The sequence below is a fragment of the Eurosta solidaginis genome, chromosome 1, assembly GCF_040869045.1.
Source record: "Eurosta solidaginis isolate ZX-2024a chromosome 1, ASM4086904v1, whole genome shotgun sequence".
In the NCBI taxonomy this organism is placed as follows: domain Eukaryota; kingdom Metazoa; phylum Arthropoda; class Insecta; order Diptera; family Tephritidae; genus Eurosta; species Eurosta solidaginis.
The window spans coordinates 365,821,250-365,843,703 of NC_090319.1; the positions used below are offsets into that span (position 1 = coordinate 365,821,250).

At 35.4% G+C, this 22,454-nt stretch overlaps 1 protein-coding gene across 3 annotated transcripts in view; it reads left to right on the plus strand.

Annotated features, from left to right (window-relative positions):
* Window positions 1-22,454, plus strand: part of Gprk2 (G protein-coupled receptor kinase 2) — a 266,074-nt gene that overhangs the window by 176,872 nt on the left and 66,748 nt on the right. For 2 of the 3 annotated variants that reach the window (XM_067762858.1, XM_067762859.1), the window contains exons 2-9: window positions 4,458-4,553; window positions 6,802-6,922; window positions 6,979-7,764; window positions 14,033-14,138; window positions 17,405-17,594; window positions 17,673-17,921; window positions 20,674-20,831; window positions 20,912-21,115. In XM_067762858.1, coding sequence (XP_067618959.1) covers window positions 4,458-4,553; window positions 6,802-6,922; window positions 6,979-7,764; window positions 14,033-14,138; window positions 17,405-17,594; window positions 17,673-17,921; window positions 20,674-20,831; window positions 20,912-21,115 — 1,910 coding nt within the window. The remainder of the gene's footprint in view (window positions 1-4,457; window positions 4,554-6,801; window positions 6,923-6,978; window positions 7,765-14,032; window positions 14,139-17,404; window positions 17,595-17,672; window positions 17,922-20,673; window positions 20,832-20,911; window positions 21,116-22,454) is intronic. The other variant, XM_067762860.1, reaches the window with a different exon arrangement.

A 22,454-nucleotide genomic window follows, 5' to 3' on the forward strand; every position in this document is an offset into this window, starting at 1 on the left:
ATATATGTATGTGTGTAGATATACTTACTATTTTATAAGTGCTTTCACATCAAACTTTGCAACAATATTTATAGAGAAAGCACTTCACAAAACTATACACAATAATCAGTATACATTTTAATCCTCTCTCAAATCATGTTGAAACTTTTAGCAAATTTTTTCTTGTCATACTTTTCTTTGCAAAAAAAAAAAGTTTTCGAGTTAATTTCCTTCGTAAGAATGAAAAGTGTAAAATAAATGCCAAATTTAAAATATTGACGTTAGCCCAGGCCAAGATGTTCCTAAACAAATTATGATTTCAAGCTTTATTCATTAGAAGCAATTTTCGTTTCCCAAGGCAGACGGTTCTATGTACCGGGGCGACTCGGGATTTTTCCCGACCAAAGGCTGTCATTTCAGTGTACACTGCTACAACAACAACAACAACATTTGATGCTTTATTTTAACAATTTGATGCTTACTGTACTTATTTATAAAATATAATAAATGACTCCCTAATATTAAAATAATAAATAAATGTAAGCGGCGATAACCGAAGAGATTTTGGGCGGAGCTTCTCTCAATATTACTTAGTCCTTTTCAACCATCAAACTGCCAATAATAATTTGGATAACAATGCGTGGTGCTGCTCCTCCATGTGAGGTGTGATATACGAATGCATATGCGGCCTCTAAAACGCCTACTACGCTAGTAAGGAAGTCTTTGAATTCAAGTAGATTTTCCAGGTCTGCTTTGGTGAAATAAAAAACAAACGAAAATCCTCATTTATTTTGTATAGGAAAGTGGAAAACGCGATGGGGCACCTCTTTATGTAACATTTAATATATTATTAATTTAATTATTCTGTATTTTTTTATAAGTAAAGTTATTTTGAGTTAATTATTTATAATTTTTTTTGATTTGTAAGATTGCGGGTTTGAATCGAGCTCAAGGCCAAACAATAATTATTTTATCATTATTATTGTTGATACATTTTTTTTAACTGAAAAAATTTTAAATTAGAATAGAAGAAAGAAAAAATGTAGACAACAGCCAAAGCTCGTTGTATAGATCCATTTCGGGAACTGCTAAATTCCTTCATAGGCGCCGCTGCTATAACCATTTAGCTATCACAGCGGTTGTTTGTTTGTCTTCATTATTTTTACTTCTAGTCTGGTTATTGCCAATTGTTATTCACAGCACTTGTTTGACAAAAACCGTTTATAATCGGAGCATTTTGTCTGAAGTGTTGGACGTACATACAACAATTTATTAGAAGATATAAATAATATAAATGTTACGTATACGCACCGGCAACCTTCATTTTATTTGGTACGGATACGTTTGGGTGTAATTGCTTTGGTTTTAATAAAACAACGTGCATAATTCCAACTTGTTGTAAGAGTAAAACAAGTAAGGAAGGCTAAGTTCGGTTGTAGCCGAACTCAGCTGCCAAATTACAGCTTGCAAAACTTTTAAATTACCTTATTTTAAAAGTGGGCGGTGCCACGCCCATTGTCCAAAATTTTACTAATTTTCTATTCCGCGTCATAAGGTCAACCCACCTACCAAGTTTCATCGCTTTATCCGTCTTTAGTAATGAATTATCGCACTTCGATATCGAAAAAGTGGGCGTGGTTATGTCCGATTTCGTTCATTTTAAATAGCGATGTGAGATGAGTGCCCAGGAACTTACATACCAAATTTCATTAAAATACCTCAAAATTTACTCAAGTTATCGTGTTTACGGACGGACAGACGGACGGACGGACGGACATGGCGCAGATCATTTGATGTATAGAAGTTTACATCTATCTCGATTAGTTTATGCCGTTACGGGGTACTGTTATGCGAACAAAATTAATATACTCTGTGAGCTCTGCTCAGCTGAGTAAAGAAAACGTCAAGCCAATCTTGAAGCAGGTGACCAAACCACCACTCATTTCAAATACGTCTATACCTCTTTAATTTAACATTTGAAACACTCTAATGTGCTTTTATAAAAATATAATACCATACCCATACTCTATGTAGATGAACACTCGCATTAGAAATGCAGCACTTATACACTTATAGGGCATATACACTTGCATATACTACATTCTTGCATTAATACATAGTAACTGAACCATTAAAAGGCTCATAAAATTTTACACAACACAAATGGATTCGCGATTGCGCTACGCAAAATTTCACATAGATTTGTATACATAAATATGTATGCATGCATGATTTAAAATCGTTAATACATTTGCCAGTTGAATGGGCGAGCGAATAGAAAAACAAGGCTCAAAGGTTCAAATTCACAACATTAAGAGGGGTACAATTTTACGCTAACTACACCCATTAGCTGTTTGACATTTTTCAGCATCAATACTTTTATGTATGCAAGTATTGAAAAAAATAATATCAGAAATGATAGTCTAGACGGTTGACCCGTTAATACAGATTAAACTTTAATTCTTCTATCATTTCACTAACATTTTAAAACTATTTTCATATACGCTAATAAAAAACATTTACCTAAAAAAAATGTCAATGTAATTTCGTATTTTTACTTCCTTTATATTAGGTCGGTTGAATGTTTGTCCGCTTTTCATACAAATCTTGCAATCGTTTTTAAGTAACTTCTCATTGAGGTACAAAAGTGAAACTTTACACATAGGTTAGAACACCGTGACAATGCAACAAAAGGAAAAAAATCCGTTAGGTGGCGCCCGGATCGAAATAATTAGATAAGAATTTGAAAATTTTCAAACCAGCTTTTAAGTAATTTCTCGATGAGCTGGAGACTTGAAATTTCAAACTTAATTCAGAGGTCGATGACACGATACAAAAAGATTCGCTAGGGGGCGCACGGGATGAGATATTTAGAAAAATCTTACGAAACGGAAGGAATTTTGGGATTGCTTTTTATGTAAGTTCTCATTGAGCTACAACGGTAAAACTTCACAGATACGATAAGACGCCAAGACAATTTAAGAAAAGGAGAAAAAAATTCCGTTAGGTGACGCACGGATCGAAATATTTAGATAAGAATTTGGAAATTTTGTGTTTTGAGATCGATTTTAAAGTAACTTCTCATTGAGCTACAAACATGAAACCTAAGACACCGTGACAAAGCAACAAAAGAAGAAAAAAATTCCGTTAGGTGGTGCACGGATCGAAAAAATTAGATAATAATTTGGAAATTTGAAACCGGATTTTAAGTAACTTCTCGATGAGCTAGAGGCTAAAAATTTAGAGCTTAATTCAGAGGTCGATGACAGCCGATGACACAATACAAAAATTTCGCTAGGGGGCGCAGGGACAGTGATTTCGGGATTGATTTTTATGTAAGTTCTCATTGAGCTACAAGCGTAAAACTTAACAGATAGGTTAAGACACCGAGAAAATGTAAGAAAAGGAGAAAATAAAAATAAAATAAAAAAATTTTAAGCACTTCCTTTATATAAATGGACAAAAATCAGCGAAAAATTTCTCCTTACATAAAGACATATCTTTGCTAAACTTTGATTTATAAATTTTGACATAGAAATTGCAAAAATATTTATGAGAAGTAAAAATATAAAGGTGGAGCGCAATTGATTGACTTATAATATCTCCTTTCCTACCAACTTCCCAATCCAAGTAATGTGCGCTCTAATTTTATATTTTTACTTCTCATTAATATTTTTGCAATTCTATGTCAAAATTTAAAAATCAAAGTTTAGCAAGAATTATATAAAGGAAGTGCTCAAAATTTTTTTATTTTATTTTTATTTTCTCCTTTTCTTACATTTTCTCGGTGTCTTGTATAAAACTTTTCATTAATTTGTGGAAAAATTGTTCTTAATTTCTTTTTTTTTGGTTTCACTCAACAATGTAGCTTAGTGATCAAGAGCACTCAACTGTAAAGTTGCTGGCCGTAACAGTTACGCAATAAATTTAAAAAAAATTTGTTTATACATTTTTCTCCATTTTTAAGAAAATTATTCCTATAGCCAATTAAAAAAAGTCTCAATTTTTTTTTTTTTTTTTCAATTAACTACTTCTCTAGATTAAGGGACGCTTTTCTATGGCGTAAAATGAATACCATTTTTTCTTTGTTTTCAGGAATTTTTAGGAATTTTTTGAACTATACATATGAAAGAGTCAAAATATGAAAGTATTCCCTAATAGTCTAGATTATAAGGGATAATCGCTTAGTTGATAACTAATCTAATTAAAAGTTTTGTTGTTATTGATATTAGAGAAAAATTACAATACTACCGCTAGGACATGTTTCTGAATTCCCAGATTTTACATCAGCTAGCTTTTCAGGAACTGCGAAACGAACCACAAACAGTCATACTTAGACACATAACTGTCCCGTTGTTCGTCGTGTAAGTCCTCTCTAACATCCTTTGGTGGAATTTTTCAACTTTGTTTTTAGGTATTTCAACAACTTTTCTAAATTCACATATTAATTTTCACCATTATTTTTCTTTAAATTGCAGGTGGTTCGGACAGCAACAAAGGTAAAAGCAAAAAATGGCGCAAAATACTACAATTTCCACACATATCGCAGTGCATACACCTCAAAGACAAATTAGGTAAGTCACTTTAAATCTGATTTTGGCGAAATTTCTAAAACATTATGAGAGTAGCAATGCTCTAACCTTCTCGCTATCTCGCTCTAGTAAGCAGATAAACAGCTGGACCCGTGTTACGTGTCACGATCCGTGATCGAAACTCATTTTTTAAATCCCAATAGCTCTGAAATGGTGGATCGGATAAATGACATATTTGAACTAGTGACAAATAGTACTCGTTAGATCCATAAGTTATTATAATTTTTAGGAAAAATTTGACAATGGTTATCGCTTCAGTGAAAATGGTTTTCAGTCACTCATCGTAACACGTAATACGGGCTCTGCCTACGTACTAAGTTTTTTAACAAATCAAATCGTAAATACACAACCCAAAGAAGTTGCCATTATCGAAGAACTGGAGGGATCCAATAATTTTTTATCAAGGATGCTTATGACTGCGTACATCAGAGTTTGTCCCCGAAGAAGATTCAGAGGAAAAGCAAAGCCGACATGGTGCATCAAGCAGCTGAGTCTTCTTAGAGGACAGGTAAAGGAAATGTTCAAGCTGGCAAAAGTCGCGGAAAGTTAAGCCTGCAGAGACGATGGTTTATTACCTGACATGCCACTAATCTCGAGTAGAGCGATAGTAAAATGGTTTGAAATAGTAATCGTCGTGTGCATAAGACCGTATAATGTAGGCAACTCTTGGAAATTACTCGTGTCGTATTCCCATCAAAGGCGTGGAAGATCAGTCATATCTATACCATGAACTACAGACCCATTAGCTTAACATCATTTCTGCTCAAAACAATGTATCTAAAGATACGAAGGGTTTTAAGTATATTGAAGTAAATCCAGCTCTAACCAGATGAATCGGCTACACGCTTATATGCAGGAAGATTACTTCGTAGTGAGGGCTGTTTAAGACAACAAAATCGGTGGACAGGGGCGCGCCGCAATATGAGGTACTACCACCCCTGCTGTGGACGCTGGTCATCAACCAACTGCTCAAGCGATTCGAAGAGGGAAGCTTCAAACTAACGGCATGCGTCCCGCCTCCTCGGGCTCTTGTTCCCTTCGCTGGGCCCCCGTCAACCCGCGGCCGCTGCTGATTACCCACGTCATTCGACGCCCGTGTGTGTATCTTCTTGGCCAGAAGGCGATCACACAGAACCTTCCTTCAAGGCGACGATCGTTTGCTCTTAACAGCAGTCTTCGCTTTGCACAATTTGCCGTAGCGCAAGCTATTGACCCTGGTTGGTACTTGCTAGCGCCTCCAGGCTGCTCGTCGGAATAACACCTCGCAGCAAGGCCTCTCCCTAAACTACCCGAAGATTGTGCGGTTTTTGGTATAGGATTTCACTCCCCTCCACCGGCGTGTTACTCAGCTCTACACCCCGGGGTTTGAATGCAAACACATAAGCTGACCCGTTCGATCAGCCCTTTTGCCTTCCGTCGAACCGCTACCATGGACCGGTTTCGAAGCCCTTTTTCTGGATTGGTTAAGGATAGGTTGCGACACCCATTGTCATCATTCCCCCCTTCTGTCTACAGACCGCGTCTCTAGTGCCTTGACTTACCGTCACTGTTACTCTTCGCTTCGTCTGTCCTGTCCGCTCCTACACATCTGCTGTAGTTTTCTTTGTTTCCATTCTAAATAGTCACCCTACTGTGGTTGTTTATACTACTCAGGGACGCCACTCGAGGGTTGACTCATGACTTTATGGGTCATTCGTTCAGAACCAGACTAGGCGCAAAGCGGGAGAAACTCAATAGCACCAGCACCATTACATTAACGGCGACGAAAGTAGCCTGTTTTAACAGGACATGGACAGGTACGATATTACCCCGCCAGCTATTTCATTGGGTTTCATACCAATCTACTTAAGTGACAGAATATCGTACCTGCCAGCCTATGAAGTCTTAAACGTGAATCCCAATCCTAGCTCAATGTAAAAGCAAGTCAGTCACCGTTGTGATTTGATACCTCGTCAGAGTCCTCCCACCCTGCAACTCGGACCAATTACTCATGGTTGGGGTTTGGTCGCCTCTACATCCGGCACTATCTTGTTCGCTTTAAGACTACTCACATCCTCTGATCCAGAGCTTGTTAGCACATATCCAGACCATGAACCTTAACCCTCAATATATATAAGTACATGAGTTAAAATACCAGGAAACTATTCTAAAAATGTAATCTTCTTATATAACAATTTGAGTCGCCGATATTTTTCTGTATCAGAAATGCTTATGTTATTTCTCATTGCAGATATAAGCTATGGCTACGTGATAGATCAGCAGCCCATTGGTCGTGTGTTGTTTCGACAATTTTGTGAAAGTAAACGACCAATATACTTTCGTTACATTTCGTTCCTTGATGAAGTCCAGCGGTGAGTAAAAAATTTAAATCAGAATCTAATCCATAATTGTAAATATCTATTACTAGAATTTCGTTTTTGCTATCTTCAACTCCGAAATTTAGATATGAGGTGGAGTACGATGAGAATCGTATTGCCATTGCTGTCGATATTGGTCGACGTTTTTTAGCTATTGATGCGCCAACAACATTAAATAACGGTATATGCGATATCGATAATGTCGTCAAACGTACGTGCAATGAAAATGATAATGATGCCAATATAAATAGTTCTTCAACCATTGAAAATAATACTGCAGTAGAGACTGAAAATTGTAACAATACCACCGCCAACAACACCAACAGCAACAGCAACATTAACAATCAAAAAAAATATGAACATCATAATGGTGACGAACACAATGGCATCAATGATCATCAACAACAACAACAGCAACAACATCCGTGTGATGACAGTACAAAACAGTATAATGATGCTAGTGGTTCCGGTGGCTGTGATAGTGGTGTAGATGCAGGTGATACAGTAGGTGGTGGTAGTGGTGAAGGTAGCGGAGGCGGCGGCGGCGGCGGCGGTGGTGGTGGTGGTGATGATTCCGGTGATGGTGGTGGCGATGTTACTGATAGCGGTACTAAAGAAAGCAATTGTGTTTATAGGACGGCAGAAAAGAAATCAATTGCCGGCGGCAATCGTGATGAATTGGTGCTAGATGTGCTTAATGATGATCTCATTGCGCGGGTACGAGATAAAATTACAAGCGGCAGTAAAGAACTCTTTGAGCCCTGTGTAACTGCGGTTAAGGCTTTTTTAGCAGGCGAACCCTTCCGAGAATTCGAGACTTCAATGTATTTTCATAGGTAAGCGCGTGTGAGAATATTGAATTCAGTTGTGTGCCAAGTGAAATGAAACGTGACAGATCGAAGCAAACTTTTGGCTTTTATCGTGGTTAATTAATCAATATGAAATTTTATTATTGTTAAAGTAAATTACTCTGCGTGAATGAACACGAGTTCTGGGAATATGAATATTAATCGAATAACTAAATTTACCGAAAAATGTTGTGCAAAAAATCGTCGCACTTGTGCATAAAAGGAATATTCACAATTATGAATTCGACACTTTCAGCTCGTTTACTATAAATATGTATGTACATTCGGGTGGCATTTATTTTCCAATGTATTCGGCTTATTGATCTCTTCCCCAGAAATTTTTGAAAAAGCCTTTAAATTAATATGAAATAATAAAAAAAAATTAAGCACTTCCTTTATATAAATGGACAAAAATCAGCGAAAAGTGTCTCCTTATATAAAGACATATTCTTGCTAAACTTTTATTTTGAAATTTTGACATAGAAATTGCAAAAATATTTATGCGAAGTAAACATATAAAAGTGGAGCGCAAATTACTTGGGTTGGAAAATTGGTAGGAAAGGAGATATTATTAGTCGATCAATTGCGCTCCAATAATATTTTTGCAATTTCTATGTTAAAATTTACAAATCAAAGTTTAGCAAGAATATGTCTTTATATAAGGAGATATTTTTCGCTGATTTTTGTCCATTTATATAAAGGAAGTGCTTAAAATTTTTTTATTTTCTTCTTTTTCTTACATTCTCTCGGAGTATTAACCTATCTGTTAAGTTTTACGCTTGTAGCTCAATGGGAACTTACATAAAAAACAATCCCAAAATTCCCTCCGTTTCGTACGATTTTTCTAAATATCACATCCCGCGCGCCCCCTAGCGAATCTTTTTGCATCGAGTCATGGGCTGCCATCGACCTCTGAATTAAGTTTGAAATTTCAAGTCTCTAGCTCATCGAGAAGTTACTTAAAAGTTGGTTTGAAAATTTTCAAATTCTTATCTAATTATTTCGATCCGTGCGCCACCTAAGGGATTTTGTTCCTTTTATTGCATTGTCACGGTGTTCTAACCTATGTGTAAAGTTTCATGTTTGTAGCTCAATGAGACGTTACTTAAAAATCGATTGCAAGATTTGTATGACAAGCGGACAAACATTCAACCGACCTAATATAAAGGAAGTAAAAAGTTATAAAATAGAAGAGGTGCCAACATTTCAATTACACGCAAAATTGTCAACTATTTATAGTAAATTTTTAGAAATTTTCGAGTATGCAGTTGTGTAGCTTATTCAGTTTGACGTCAACGACTTGTAAGTTTCAAAACGCTATCGACTTTTGTTTAATTTTGAGAAAGTTTTTCGTGCCGGGTAATGTGCTGTTTCTTCTATACAATGAATGAAGAAAAACTGTTTTCATTTATATTATATTTTAGTCCGTAGCTCTGTTATTAATACAACGATTTCTAAGATTGTAGTCATTTTTAAAAAGCAGCGAATTAAATGCCTAAAAATTGCTTTGAAAAGGAATAAACTTTTCTAGGCTAAAATAATATGAACACTTGAAATGTTTAATACTCGTCCTTTTTCATAACTTCAAGTTCCTTGCGCAAGCTCTAAATCTTTTTAGATTGCCATAATACTTTGTACATATACGTTTTTGCGTTATTTGCATTTTTCTAGGCGCTGAGATCGAAAATTCAAACACTTTTTCTCTCCATAAAACGAAGGGCAACCCTAATGTATATACAGCAGCGCACACGAAAATTGCAATGGCAATTTTTATCAAATTTCATCAACTAAATCTTATATTTAATAACTTGGTACAATTGTTTCGATTATGCCTTCTAAATCTCTTCAAAGCCTTATCTCCCGGTAGTGGGGGTTGAGTCCGCACTCCTGCGTTGATTGAGCTGTTGACAAATACATTCAGCAAAAGGCATGCCTTTGTTGTTGTGCAACTTTTCCCAATTTCCTATATTGAATGTAATTGACGAAATTTAAAAAAAAATGCCACAGTAGTTCTATTTTTCTGTACGCTGCTGTATGCCCATACAAAACAATTTGCGTAGAAGGGATTTCCCATCGAAAATTAATTGGAAAATATGTACCGGCATACATACTGCGCTATTTCTGTCGTCAAATGGTTAAAACACCTGCGCAAATCCATTAAATATGGAAATGGAAACAAATATTTAATAAATTTATGTAATTTCTCAAATTAGATCAAACAAAATTGCTCACATTCCAATGGTGGGGCTGACAACAGCATGCATACATATTTTAGATACCCAAAGCATTTGATATACTACATTTGTTTGGTTAAACATTGCTGCCGCTCTGCCTCTTAATCAGGACCAGATTAACCCTCAACGGGGCCCTAGGCAACCATCAATTTGGGGCCCTTTTTTCACGTCCGTTCCCTTCTTTTTTCGATTGAAAAATACAAACTTTTCATAAAAATTTTATTGTCACAATGTAATAATATCAAAAAAATTACTATCTACATTTTAAACATGTCGTTTTCTACATTTGTTTTCGGCAAATTCATCAATTATATCACCAATATCGATTTTGTTAAATAAATCTGACTCCATGCAAAGTATGTACCTAACATCTCGAGTCGCTCTTGTCGCGTTGTAGCTCCGTCAGCAGCTTTGATTCTTTTTAATTGCGAGAAGGATCGTTCGGCAGAACAATTTGTGATCATTAATGTTAAAAAAATCCTAAGAGCTATTTCTGTGTTAGGAAATACATCGGCTAATTGATCTTCCATTAGAATCTTATACAAATGACTATGAGTTTTTTGTGCATCAGTGTATCTGGAGTTCACGTAACTTTGGAATTGTTTAATTTCAATGAAAAATTCTTCCAAATATCTAGAATAAAAACGAACTAAATTATTTATAAGATCTCGGGTTCGAATCGAGCTCAAGGCCTAACAATAATTTTTTATCATTATTAAATTCCTTCATCGGCAACGTTTAGGCGCCGCTGCTATAACCATTCAGCCATCACAAGTCCAATTTTCACATGCATTCTGCAACAGATGTCGTAGTGTTGTGAATATCAATTGGCACGAACCAGAATAGAAGTAGGATTAATGAAGACAAACAAAAAACCGCTGTGATGGCTGAATGGTTATAGCAGCGGCGCCTAAACGTTGCCGATGAAGGAATTTAGCAGTTCCCGAAATGGATCTATACAACGAGCTTTGGCAATTGTCTAAATTTTTTCTTTCTTCTATTCTAATTTAAAGATTTTTTCAATTAAGAAAAAATTTATCATAACAATAATAATGATAAAAAATTATTGTTAGGCCTCGAGCTCGATTCGAACCCGCGATCTTACAAATTAGTAGGCCGATATAACAACAAAAATTGTTAAATTATTTATAGCTTCGTGGAGGTCTCCATCACTTAGAGAAAAGTTGATGAGAAATGCAAATCTCCCTGAAACTTCCATATACACTTTCGCACGTCATTTGATTTCACTGTGAACATTGTCGATGATTTCGAAGAAACCTTTTGTCCTAAAATCATCGCGAGGCGAAAATTCTACTTCTGGACTTCTGGAGCATTTCCATCATTAGGTTGGTTTTTTCTACGACGAGTATGTCGCCTCATAACGAGTATCAGTATTTTGTGATTCATCATCAGCAATGATTTCTAGAGCCTCTAATATGATATCAAATGGATCGTAAGTAAACTGCATTCGTCGCATTCGAATGTGCTTCCCAGTGTGTAGTTGACAATGTCTTCAAAGTTTTCTCAGTGTTTATTTTATTTTTTAATACGTCCCAACGATAGGTGGAAGAGGAAAAAATTATATAATGTCTGCATAATGGCGAAAAAATCGACTGCATAAAAACAGCACTTCACAGCATGCTCTCCAACTAAATTAAGGGAACGCACGGAACAGGGAACATAGACCGCGTTCTCATTCAAACTCAATATTCTTGCTTACACACCTTTATACTTTCCATACATGTTTAATGCGTTGTCATATTATTGTCCTCTACAATTTTGAATATCTAAACCACAGTCTTCTTCAGTAAGAAACTTTAAAGTTTGATTCGCTAGACCAGTATGACCTTTCAACTGAAGAAAAGTTATAAACCTTTTTTATTATTCAATATACTCTTCTTTCACTTCGGTTCACTTCTTTGCATGCTCATACAATTTGTCAAATGAGTCGGAAATGTCCTTTTTAGGAACCTTGTCTAGTTTGTCGGTCGTCGCCTTTTGTATACAGTCAATTGGGTTTTATTTATTTGAGTAAAATTTATTTTCAGTTCTGATTATATTTTTCTTTCACCCTCTAGAATTTTATGTTTGTAAGATTAATTATTTTAGAAGTCTTTTTCATTTTTCGGTGGCCCCCTAAAAGCGGGGCCCCAGGCAACTGCCTCCTATTCTGCCTACTTGTTAATCCGGCCCTGCTCTTAATTGTTAATGAAACTGTAATTGTTAGTAAATTAAATGTAGAATTCATAAAAGCAATCAAATACACATCGACTGATGAGTGCAATATAGCCCTACAACGGCTGTCGCTTCGTAAAGGCGCTTTCGTAGTTTTTTTTTTTTTTAAACAACCAATTTCCAAATTAGTTTAAAGCACACCTTCTGTGGGTCCGTAACTAAACTTCGAAAGAGATATTGGAGCCATAGTTGATTCGGAAGGTTGGTGCCAGGGTGCCGAAAGGGCGAAACATCCTATTCACATGTATACCGATGATTCTAAACTAACGGAAGGGGTCGGGTCTGCTGTTTACTCTGTCAAGCCAGCAATATCTAGATCCTACAGACTGCCAGATTACTCCAGCGCCTTTCAGGCGGAAATTATAGCCGGGAAGAAAGTAATAGAATTCCTGGAGGAAGCGTGGTTAAGTTGCAGTCGCGTCAATATGTAGGCGATTAAGGCAATAACCTCATACTGCAACAGGAACTGTCCTGGGTTCCCGGTCATAAAGGGATAGAAGGCAACGAAAAGGCCGATGAGTTTGCAAAGAAAGAAAGGCATACTAAGGACACTGCCTTTTGGCATCACATGCGTATGAGTTATGCCTCGCAGATGCATGATGTCCGACGCTCGCCAGGTCAAGGCTCCAGCTAATTGGGGCGACAGAGGTGCCAGATTTTTAGGCAGCAATTAAGCTAGGTACAAGAAAAGTTCTAGTATTTCCAAGAGGACGGCGTTATTCTATAACATAAGTACAGGCACCTGATTGGGTTTCTTCCATTTGGTCGTCAAATAAATTCTGGTAACATTACACATTTTCTATTTGCAGTCTTTATTGACCGGCCAGTTCAAGCTAACCTTACCTAACGCCTTGCCTCTGAAATTTATTCAAAATAGCCTTATTTCTGAATTTGTTTCCAAAACACCCTATTTTAACATAAATTCAATAAATTTTAACGTGAGATACGTCGTGCTTAAAAAAAATCCTAACAACGCGCGTTCTTATCCGAATTCTCAGATAGACTCACACTGACTCTGATGGACAACAACATGTTGTAGTGGTCTAAGGGAATCGAGAAGGTATATGTTTTCTTATATCAAAGTAAAGCGTCCAAAAAAATATAATTAATTAAGGTTCGATTCGAGCTCAAGGCCAGAACAATAACTTTTTTTTCTAATTATAATTATTGTGTTTTTTTTTTAATTTGTCTATAATTGAAAAATTATATTTTGTTGTTTGAAAAAAAAAAAATAATAATTATAATTAGAAAAAAAAAAATTATTGTTCTGACCTTAAGTTCGAATCGAACCTTGAATCATTTATCAATAGGCCGATAAAACAATTGAGAATATAATTTAGCCATGTCTGATCAGGGTCCAGAATAGCCTATCGATAATTTCGAAAAATATTAAAAACGGCATAATTGATAAGCAAATACAAAATAATAGAAATTTAGTGAAATTTTAGAAAATGGGAGTGGCACTGTCTACATTTGAAAAAAAATTTGTTTTTGCAAACTGTTCAAGATATGTTGGAAATGTACAGGGCTGTACTTAATTTAGACGGGGATATAGTGGGTAATAGTTAGTCAAAGTACATTAATATGTAGCTGTCAAAACTTCTTTTTTCCGTCTTTCGGAATTGGACTTTTTGCTAATAGGGCATTGAATATAAGCTGATATAACAATTTTTGTTGTTATACCGGCCTACAGACTGCTTATATATTAAAAATTGTGCTAGCAGTCACTTATATACATACATTTATGAATATTTTCATAATTGATTTTGAAAACAATCTTACTACAGATATTTGCAATGGAAATGGCTCGAGGCGCAACCCGTCACCTACAAAACATTTCGAATGTATCGTGTACTAGGGAAAGGTGGCTTCGGCGAAGTTTGTGCATGTCAGGTATGTTATAATGGAACTTAGTATGTATGTAAATACGTATACATGACTTCTCTTCATATACAGTGCTGCCCATACTAAAACACTTATGTAAAATATGTAAAGTAACAACAATTTTTATCACGCGATAAAAATATTTTTGGATTAGGATAATCATACATTTGCATAATCTACATTATTAGTGCATTGTGTACAATACTTAGGGTGTACTAAAAAAAATGGAGCATTTAATTCAAAACCACTATAAAAACCCCTATGTTCTCGTATTCATGCTATAGGGTCATTATTTTACAAATCGAACAACTTTTCAGATTTCATAATTTTGATTCGGCTCAAACTTTTTTTAAACTGCTCGCACAAATAAGCAAATACATGTATCAGGATTTCCTCGAAAATAAATTTTTTTCAGAGATCTGCATGTGCTCAGATTCGATGGATAAGCAAACTTGCCCACATTCAAAATGTTATATCTTTGGTTCCACTCGTCGTATCTTATTCATTTTTGTTTTATTTTGAACCTAATAATATTTACTTTATAACTGCGTTAACCGCTTACATTTACTTGCAGCAGGTACATGCTACAATTGTATACAGCCAACGCCTTACTGTTTATGCATGCATGTTCAACTTAACTAATGTAAGCTAGTTGCTCGAGGTCAGGTCAGAAATGAGTTAATATCTTTTGAACCACAAAATTGTCGAACTTGAAATAAAAAGGGTTTTTCAGATGAAAGTGTATCGCATATTATATATATTTTTTCGCAAATATTCGTGCGGGAAAACAGTATGTAATAATTATTTTAAAAATTCATTTTTTATTCATTATTTTGATTTTTTATAATTAAATATTTTTTTAACGCAGTTATAAAGTAAATATTATTACCTTCAAAATGAATAAGATACGACGAGTGGAACCAAAGATATAGCATTTTGAATTTGGGCAAGTTTGCTTACCCAACGAATCTGAGCACATGCAGATCTCTGAAAAACAATATTTTTTTTTTTCGAGGTAATCCTGATATATGTGTTGACTTAAATTGTGAAAAATTCCAACAAATAAATTTGGTGTCTTTTAAAAAAGTGAAAATTTGTTTTTCTACAAATCCGTACGATTTGTAAAATAATGACCCTATAAGGATTCATATTGCGTAAATTTTTCCTCTGCGGCGATTTTCTTTGATGGTGAACAATCGAATTGAACGTTGGACGTTCCACTTTTTTTTCGTAACCTTGAGTTTTAAATGCGATTAACGCGGAATATTCTTATTTTATTGAAAATGTGTGAAATTACGTCGAAAATTGCATTAGTTCTTGAAAAAATAATTTTTCAACTTCACCACTCTGATGTGAGAAAATCAAATTGAAATGTAGATTCCAGTTTTTGACATGCTTACAATTTTTACTTCTAATGGAGAATCGGAGCACTTTGGAAAATAAGGGTCACTCTAATGTACATATATAGATACCACAGTTGGAATAATTATTCATTTGGTTGCAGCCCCAGATGATTGCAATACTTTTTTGTTAATGACTAAAATTTTTTGCATTCCCGACTAATTGTTCCTTTTTTTATTCCATGGATTGCATTCATCGGACTGCAATGAATGCATTCCGCAATCCTTTGCGTTCCTTTAATTTTCAATATTATTATTAATTTGCGTAATGCTTTTGATTTTTTTATTCGATAAGTGGAATGCTTTCAAATTGTTTGTTCCACATGAGGAATGCAAAAAAGAATAATTAGTCCGGACTAACAAAAATAAACAATTTTCAAGTTTGGCTTACAAGAGGGAAATTTTAAAATGTCTACAAATTTTCAAGATCTTCTAGTCTTGCTAAATTCCGCAACGTTCCAAAACAAGCTCGTAAAAATGTTGTCAACTTTCTTCGAACAGTCTAAAAATCCTGCAAAATTTGGTTTATTAACAAAAAAAATTTACTTTATTCAACTTTGTTCTTCACTGTTACTTTAGGGTAGGAAATAGGTAAAAATTGGTATTAAAGCGTATGCGAATAAAATTACATATTTCGCCCCACACCCATTTTTAATATGCATGTATATTAGGGTGGCCGTTGTAAATGAAATTACTGTTTTTTTCCATTCTCGCCCCTTTAAACCAAGGACAAAAATGTCACACATAAATTATGGTACCGATTGCAAATTATTAAGGGGCGTACGATCCAAAAGGGTCAAACTTAAGACTTAAAATTTGTATCAAATGTCGTTAAAAAAGTCTTTTTTTATTTCCAATATTTAAAGAAAAAACTTCTTTGAATTTTGCAACTGAAACTATGTAAACCAATCTCAAAACTTTTCTGCAAAAAAAACCGAGAAACTTTTACGAAAATTTCGATCTTTTTATTTGCTGTGCTCTGAAATTTTATACTCAGCTGAGCAGAGCTCACAGAGTATATTAATTTTGTTCGCATAATGGTACCCCGTAACAGCATAAACTAATCGAGATAGATATAGACTTCTATATATCAAAATGATCTGGGCGGAGAAAGAAATTCATTTAGCCATGTCCGTCCGTCCGTCCGTCTGTCCGTAAACACGATAACTTGAGTAAATTTTGAGGTATCTTAATGAAGTTTGGTATGTAAGTTCCTGGGTACTCCTCTCAGATCGCTATTTAAAATGGACGAAATCGGACTATAACCACGCTCACTTTTTCGATATCAAAAATTTCGAAAAACCGAAAAAGTGCGATAATTCATTACCAAAGACGGATGAAACGATGAAACTCGGTAGGTGGGTTTACCTTATGACGCAGAATAGAAAATTAGTAAAATTTTGGACAATGGGCGTGGCACCGCCCACTTTTGAAAGAAGGTAATTTAAAAGTTTTGCAAGCTGTAATTTGGCAGTTGAGTATGTAATGTTCGGTTACACCCGAACTTAGCCTTCCTTACTTGTTTGGTTTGGAAATTTTAGATGTTCGAAATATAAAACAAATCTTAAATCTTGTTTTATCTTTAAGTTTGAGTTTTTAGGAATTAATTTTATAATTTAGGGTAGGGTAATTATACTGCTTTTTCGCTATGGACGGTAGTATAGCCCAATAAATTTTAGTATATACAAGACTTTTAGTATATGTCTCTCAAATTTCGCATTTTTGTTACAATTTTTTGAGTCTTGAAAATGTGGTTTATTTCATTTATAAGGACCACCCTAATGTACGAGTATATATTATAAATCTTTACTTTACTTTTACTTATATTTAATGCATACTCATGTACCTTTTTGGATTTCCCTTCTTTAAATACAGGTACGTGCCACTGGTAAAATGTATGCTTGCAAAAAACTGGAAAAGAAACGGATAAAAAAGCGTAAAGGCGAATCGATGGTGCTTATAGAGAAACAAATTTTACAAAAAATAAATTCCCGCTTCGTTGTTAATTTGGCATATGCGTATGAGACGAAGGATGCGCTTTGTCTTGTATTAACAATAATGAATGGTAAGTTGAACTATTAATTCAGAAAAAGAGGGGTTTATTTTTATCAATTAACAAAAATATATATATTTATTTATTTAGGCGGCGATCTAAAATTCCACATATATAACATGGGCGGCGAACCGGGTTTTGAAATGGTGCGTGCACGTTTTTATGCAGCCGAAGTTGTTTGCGGATTAGAACATCTACACCAACAGGGTATTGTTTATAGAGATTGTAAACCAGAAAATATATTACTGGACGATCATGGACATGTACGAATATCAGATTTAGGTTTAGCTGTTGAGATACCAGAAGGTGAAATGGTGCGCGGGCGCGTCGGTACAGTCGGTGAGTATTATACAGCAATTCAATTAAAATTTTTTTATACTCAGCTAAGCAGAGCTCACAGAGTATATTAATTTTGTTCGCATAACGGTAATCGGTAACGGCATAAACTAATCGAGATAGATATAGACTTCTATATATCAAAATGATCTGGGCGAAAAAAGAAATTCATTTAGCCATGTCCGTCCGTCCGTCCGTCCGTAAACACGATAACTTGAGTAAATTTTGGGGTATCTTATTGAACTTCGGTATGTAAGTTCCTGGGCACTCATCTCAGATCGCTATTTAAAATGAACGAAATCGGACTATAACCACGCCCACTTTTTGGATATCGAAAATTTCGAAAAACCGAAAAAGTGCGATAATTAATTACCAAAGACGGATAAAGCGATGAAACTTAGTAGGTGGGTTGACCTTACGACGCAGAATATCGTGGCACCTCCCACTTTTAAAAGAAGGTAATTTAAAAATTTTGCAAACTTTAATTTCGCAGTCGTTGAAGATATGATGAAATTTGGCAGGAACGTTAGTCCTATAACTATATTGTGCTAAATAAAAATTAGCAAAATCGAATGACGAACACGCCCACTTTAAAAAAAAAAAAATTTTTAAATCAAATTTTAACAAAAAATTTGATATCTTTACAGTATATAAGTAAATTATGCCAACATTCAACTCCAGTAATGATATGGTGCAACAAAATACAAAAATAAAAGAAAATTTCAAAATGGGCGTGGTTCCGCCCTTTTTCCTTTAATTTGTCTACAATACTTTTAATGCCATAAGTGGAACAAAAATTTACCATAGCTTCTATGACGATAACTGTTTTTTGTGAAAATGGGCGAAAACGGTTGAAACCACGCCCAGTTTTTATACAGAGTCGACCGTCTGTCCTTCCGTTCGGCCGTTAACACGATACCTTTGTGGAAAAATCGATAAATCTTTACTAAACTTATTTCACGTACTTATCTGAACTCACTTTATCTTGGTATTAAAAATGGGCGGAATCCGACTATGACCACGCCCACTTTTTCGATATCGAAAATTTCGAAAAACCAAAAAATTCCACAATTCTATAGAAAAAAGGGATGGAACATATATAACTTTAGAAAAAACTTTGTAAAATGGGTGTGACACATACCATATTAAGTATAAGGAAATGAAAAAGTTCTGCAGGACGAAATCAAAAGCCCTTGGAATCATGGCAGGAATACTGATCGGGGTATTACATATATAAATAAATTAGCGATACCCGACAGATGCTGTTCTGGGTTACCCTGGTCCACATTTTGGTCGATATCTCGAAAACACCTGCCCATATACAACTGAGGGCCACTCCCTTTTAAAACCCTCATTAATACCTTTAAGGTCGTAATTGGCAACCTCCCAGCCATATATATCGATAAGAATTAGATAAAAATAGTCAACAAAGTAAAAAATCTTGGCTTTATGGTAAATTCTAGCCTTACATGCACAGATCATATTAATTTTATGGTAGGGAGGGTATACTCTACGCAATTTAAGGCAATCGTCAATGTTTACACCAGCCGTTATACGTACAAAACTGGGCATTCAGCTACTGTTGCCGATAATCACTTATTCCGAGTTAATATACAATAAACTATACTCTTGTTTTGCCTATAAAATTGATATAGCCTTCAATCATATGACACGCTATGTATACGGTCTAAGTAAGTTTGACCATGTTTCTGCTTGGAAGTCATTGCTTCTGGGCTGTGATATCCATAATTTCTTGAAGCCTAGGAGTTGTATTTTTCTTGTAAAACTAATTGCCACAAAAACACCATCCTACTTATACGAAAAACTTATGTTTCCTAGATATAACCATTTAAATAGGGCCTAATTCTCTATTACGAAACGAGCATTCGTTTCGTCGCATAGACGAATCGTTAGTGTATTTGCACTATTTTAAACGATGGCAAAATATCAATTGACATCTGCTTTCGCCTTCCTGTTGGATATAAAGACAGAAACGTAAAAGCCGAGAGAAAATGATAGAGCATACCATTGCTAGAGCAAATCGTTTTTAGACGAATCGTTCGTCTGAGCTATCGTTCGCAATACAAAATGAAACCCATAATCTTATTGTTCCAAATTTCAACTTTGTTCCATCAACTCGACTGTTTTTTGTTAACACCTGAATTGGCCACCTATTGTAACATTGTAGTATTTATATATATTGTTCTTTATTTTAATCATGTGGTTTATTTATCTATATTTGCTGATATAATCATGTTATGTGCTTCTTCTTCTTTGAAGGCTGTTAATATTAAGATTTAAATTCTATTGTTCCTGTTTACTTAAATGTTTATAAAAATGTTCATGTAATAATGTTTTGTACTCTAAAAGACCGGAAGATGGTCTTATTGTACTAATAGTTCCCAAATAAATGAAAATGAAATGAAATGAAATTTGATACCCATATCGTACAAACACATTCTAGAGTCACCCCTGGTCCACCTTTATGGCGATATCCCGAAAAGGTGCCCAACTATAGAACTAAGGCCCACTCTCTTTTAAAATACTCAGTAACAACTTTCATTTGATACCCATGTCATACAAACACATTCCAGGGTTACCCTATGTTAATTTTCCTACATGGTGATTTTCCCTTATTTTGTCTGCAAAGCTCTCAGTTGGGTATGTATTGTTCGGCTACACTCGAACTTTGCCTTCCTTACTTTTTTTTTTCAATTCACATCTAAACTATACAACATTACCCCAAAATTTACAGGTTACATGGCACCAGAAGTGATCGACAATGAAAAATACTCATTCTCACCAGACTGGTTTAGTTTTGGTGTTTTATTATTTGAGATGATAGAAGGTCAAGCGCCATTTCGTGTGCGCAAAGAAAAGGTGAAACGAGAGGAAGTCGATCGGCGTGTAAAGGTAAGTTGGTTTTTAAAATGATTTCAAACTATTTACAAAATTTTTTTAATTCAATTATCATTTCTTTTTCAATTTTTTAGGAGGATCCTGAAAAGTATTCTAGCAAATTTTGTGATGAAGCCAAATCATTATGTCAACAGTTGCTCGCTAAATCTATAAAAGTACGTTTGGGCTGCCGAAATGGTCGTTATGGTGCGCGTGAAGTGAAATTACATCCATTTTTCAATTGTATTAACTGGAAAAGGCTGGAGGCCGGTATGGTGAAACCGCCTTTTGTACCAGATGTAAGTGTATAATTTAGGAACCGAAAATTCAGTTCAATTACACTGTACAACACATGTCCGGGTATTGGACTAAAACACATAGATCGGCTTTCGAAGTTCGAAAAATAATTTGGAAGTACTGGTTAGGGGACATACAGTAGCAAAAAAAAATCTTGCAGTGCAATTTTTTTAAAATTTCGTTGTTGTTGTTGTTGTTGTAGCGACAGGGTTGCTACCCGAAAGCTTTGGGGAGTGATATCGATGTGATGGTCCTTTGCCGGATACAGATCCGGTACGCTCCGGTAACACAGCTCCATTAAGGTACTAGCCCGACCATCTGGGGAACAACTTATATGGCCACATTAAACCATCAGGCCATAACTCCCTCCCACCCCCAAGTTCCATGAGGAGCTGGGGGTCGCCAGAGCATCGTCTGTTAGTGAAACGGGATTCGCCGCTCGAAGGTGAGGTTGATGGGTTTGGAGAAGCTTTATATTGCGCTGGCAACCTGAAAAGGTTGCGCTACACAACCCCTTGAATCTGATATTTTAGTCGCCTCTTACGACAGGCATACCTACCGCGGGTATATTCTAACCCCCTAACCCGCCGGGGGAATTTCTTAAATTAAACTCTTTTTATTTTCAATCATTTAAGGAAAAACTTCTATCAATTTTGTAGCGGAAATTATGAAAACAAGTAAAGAAGGCTAAGTTCGGGTGTAACCGAACATTACATACTCAGCTGAGAGCTTTGGAGACAAAATAAGGGAAACCCACCATTTAGGAAAATGAACGGGTAACCCTGGAATGTGTTTGTATGGCATGGGTATCAAATGGAAGGTATTAAAGAGCATTTTAAAAGGGAGTGGGCCATAGTTCTATAGGTGGACGCCTTTTCGAGATATCACTATAAAGGTGGACCAGGGGTGACTAGAATGCGTTTGTACGTTATGGGTATCAAATTAAAGGTATTAATGAGGGAGTGGCCCTTAGTTGTATATGAAGGCGTTTTCGAGATATCGACCAAAATGTGGACCAGGGTGATCCAGAACATCATATGTTGGGTACCGCTAATTTATTTATATATGTAATACCACGAACTCCGCCACTTCTGCCAAGATTCCAAGGGCTTTCGATTTCGCCCTGCATAACTTTTTCATTATCTTCTACTTAGTATGGTAGGTGTCACACCCATTTTACAAAGTTTTTTCTAAAGTTATATTTTGTGTCAATAAACCAATCCAATTACCATGTTTCATCCCTTTTTTCATATTTGATATAGAATTATAGCATTTTTTTTTTTTAATTTTTCGTAATTTTCGATATCGAAAAAGTAGACGTGGTTATAGTCCGATTTCGGC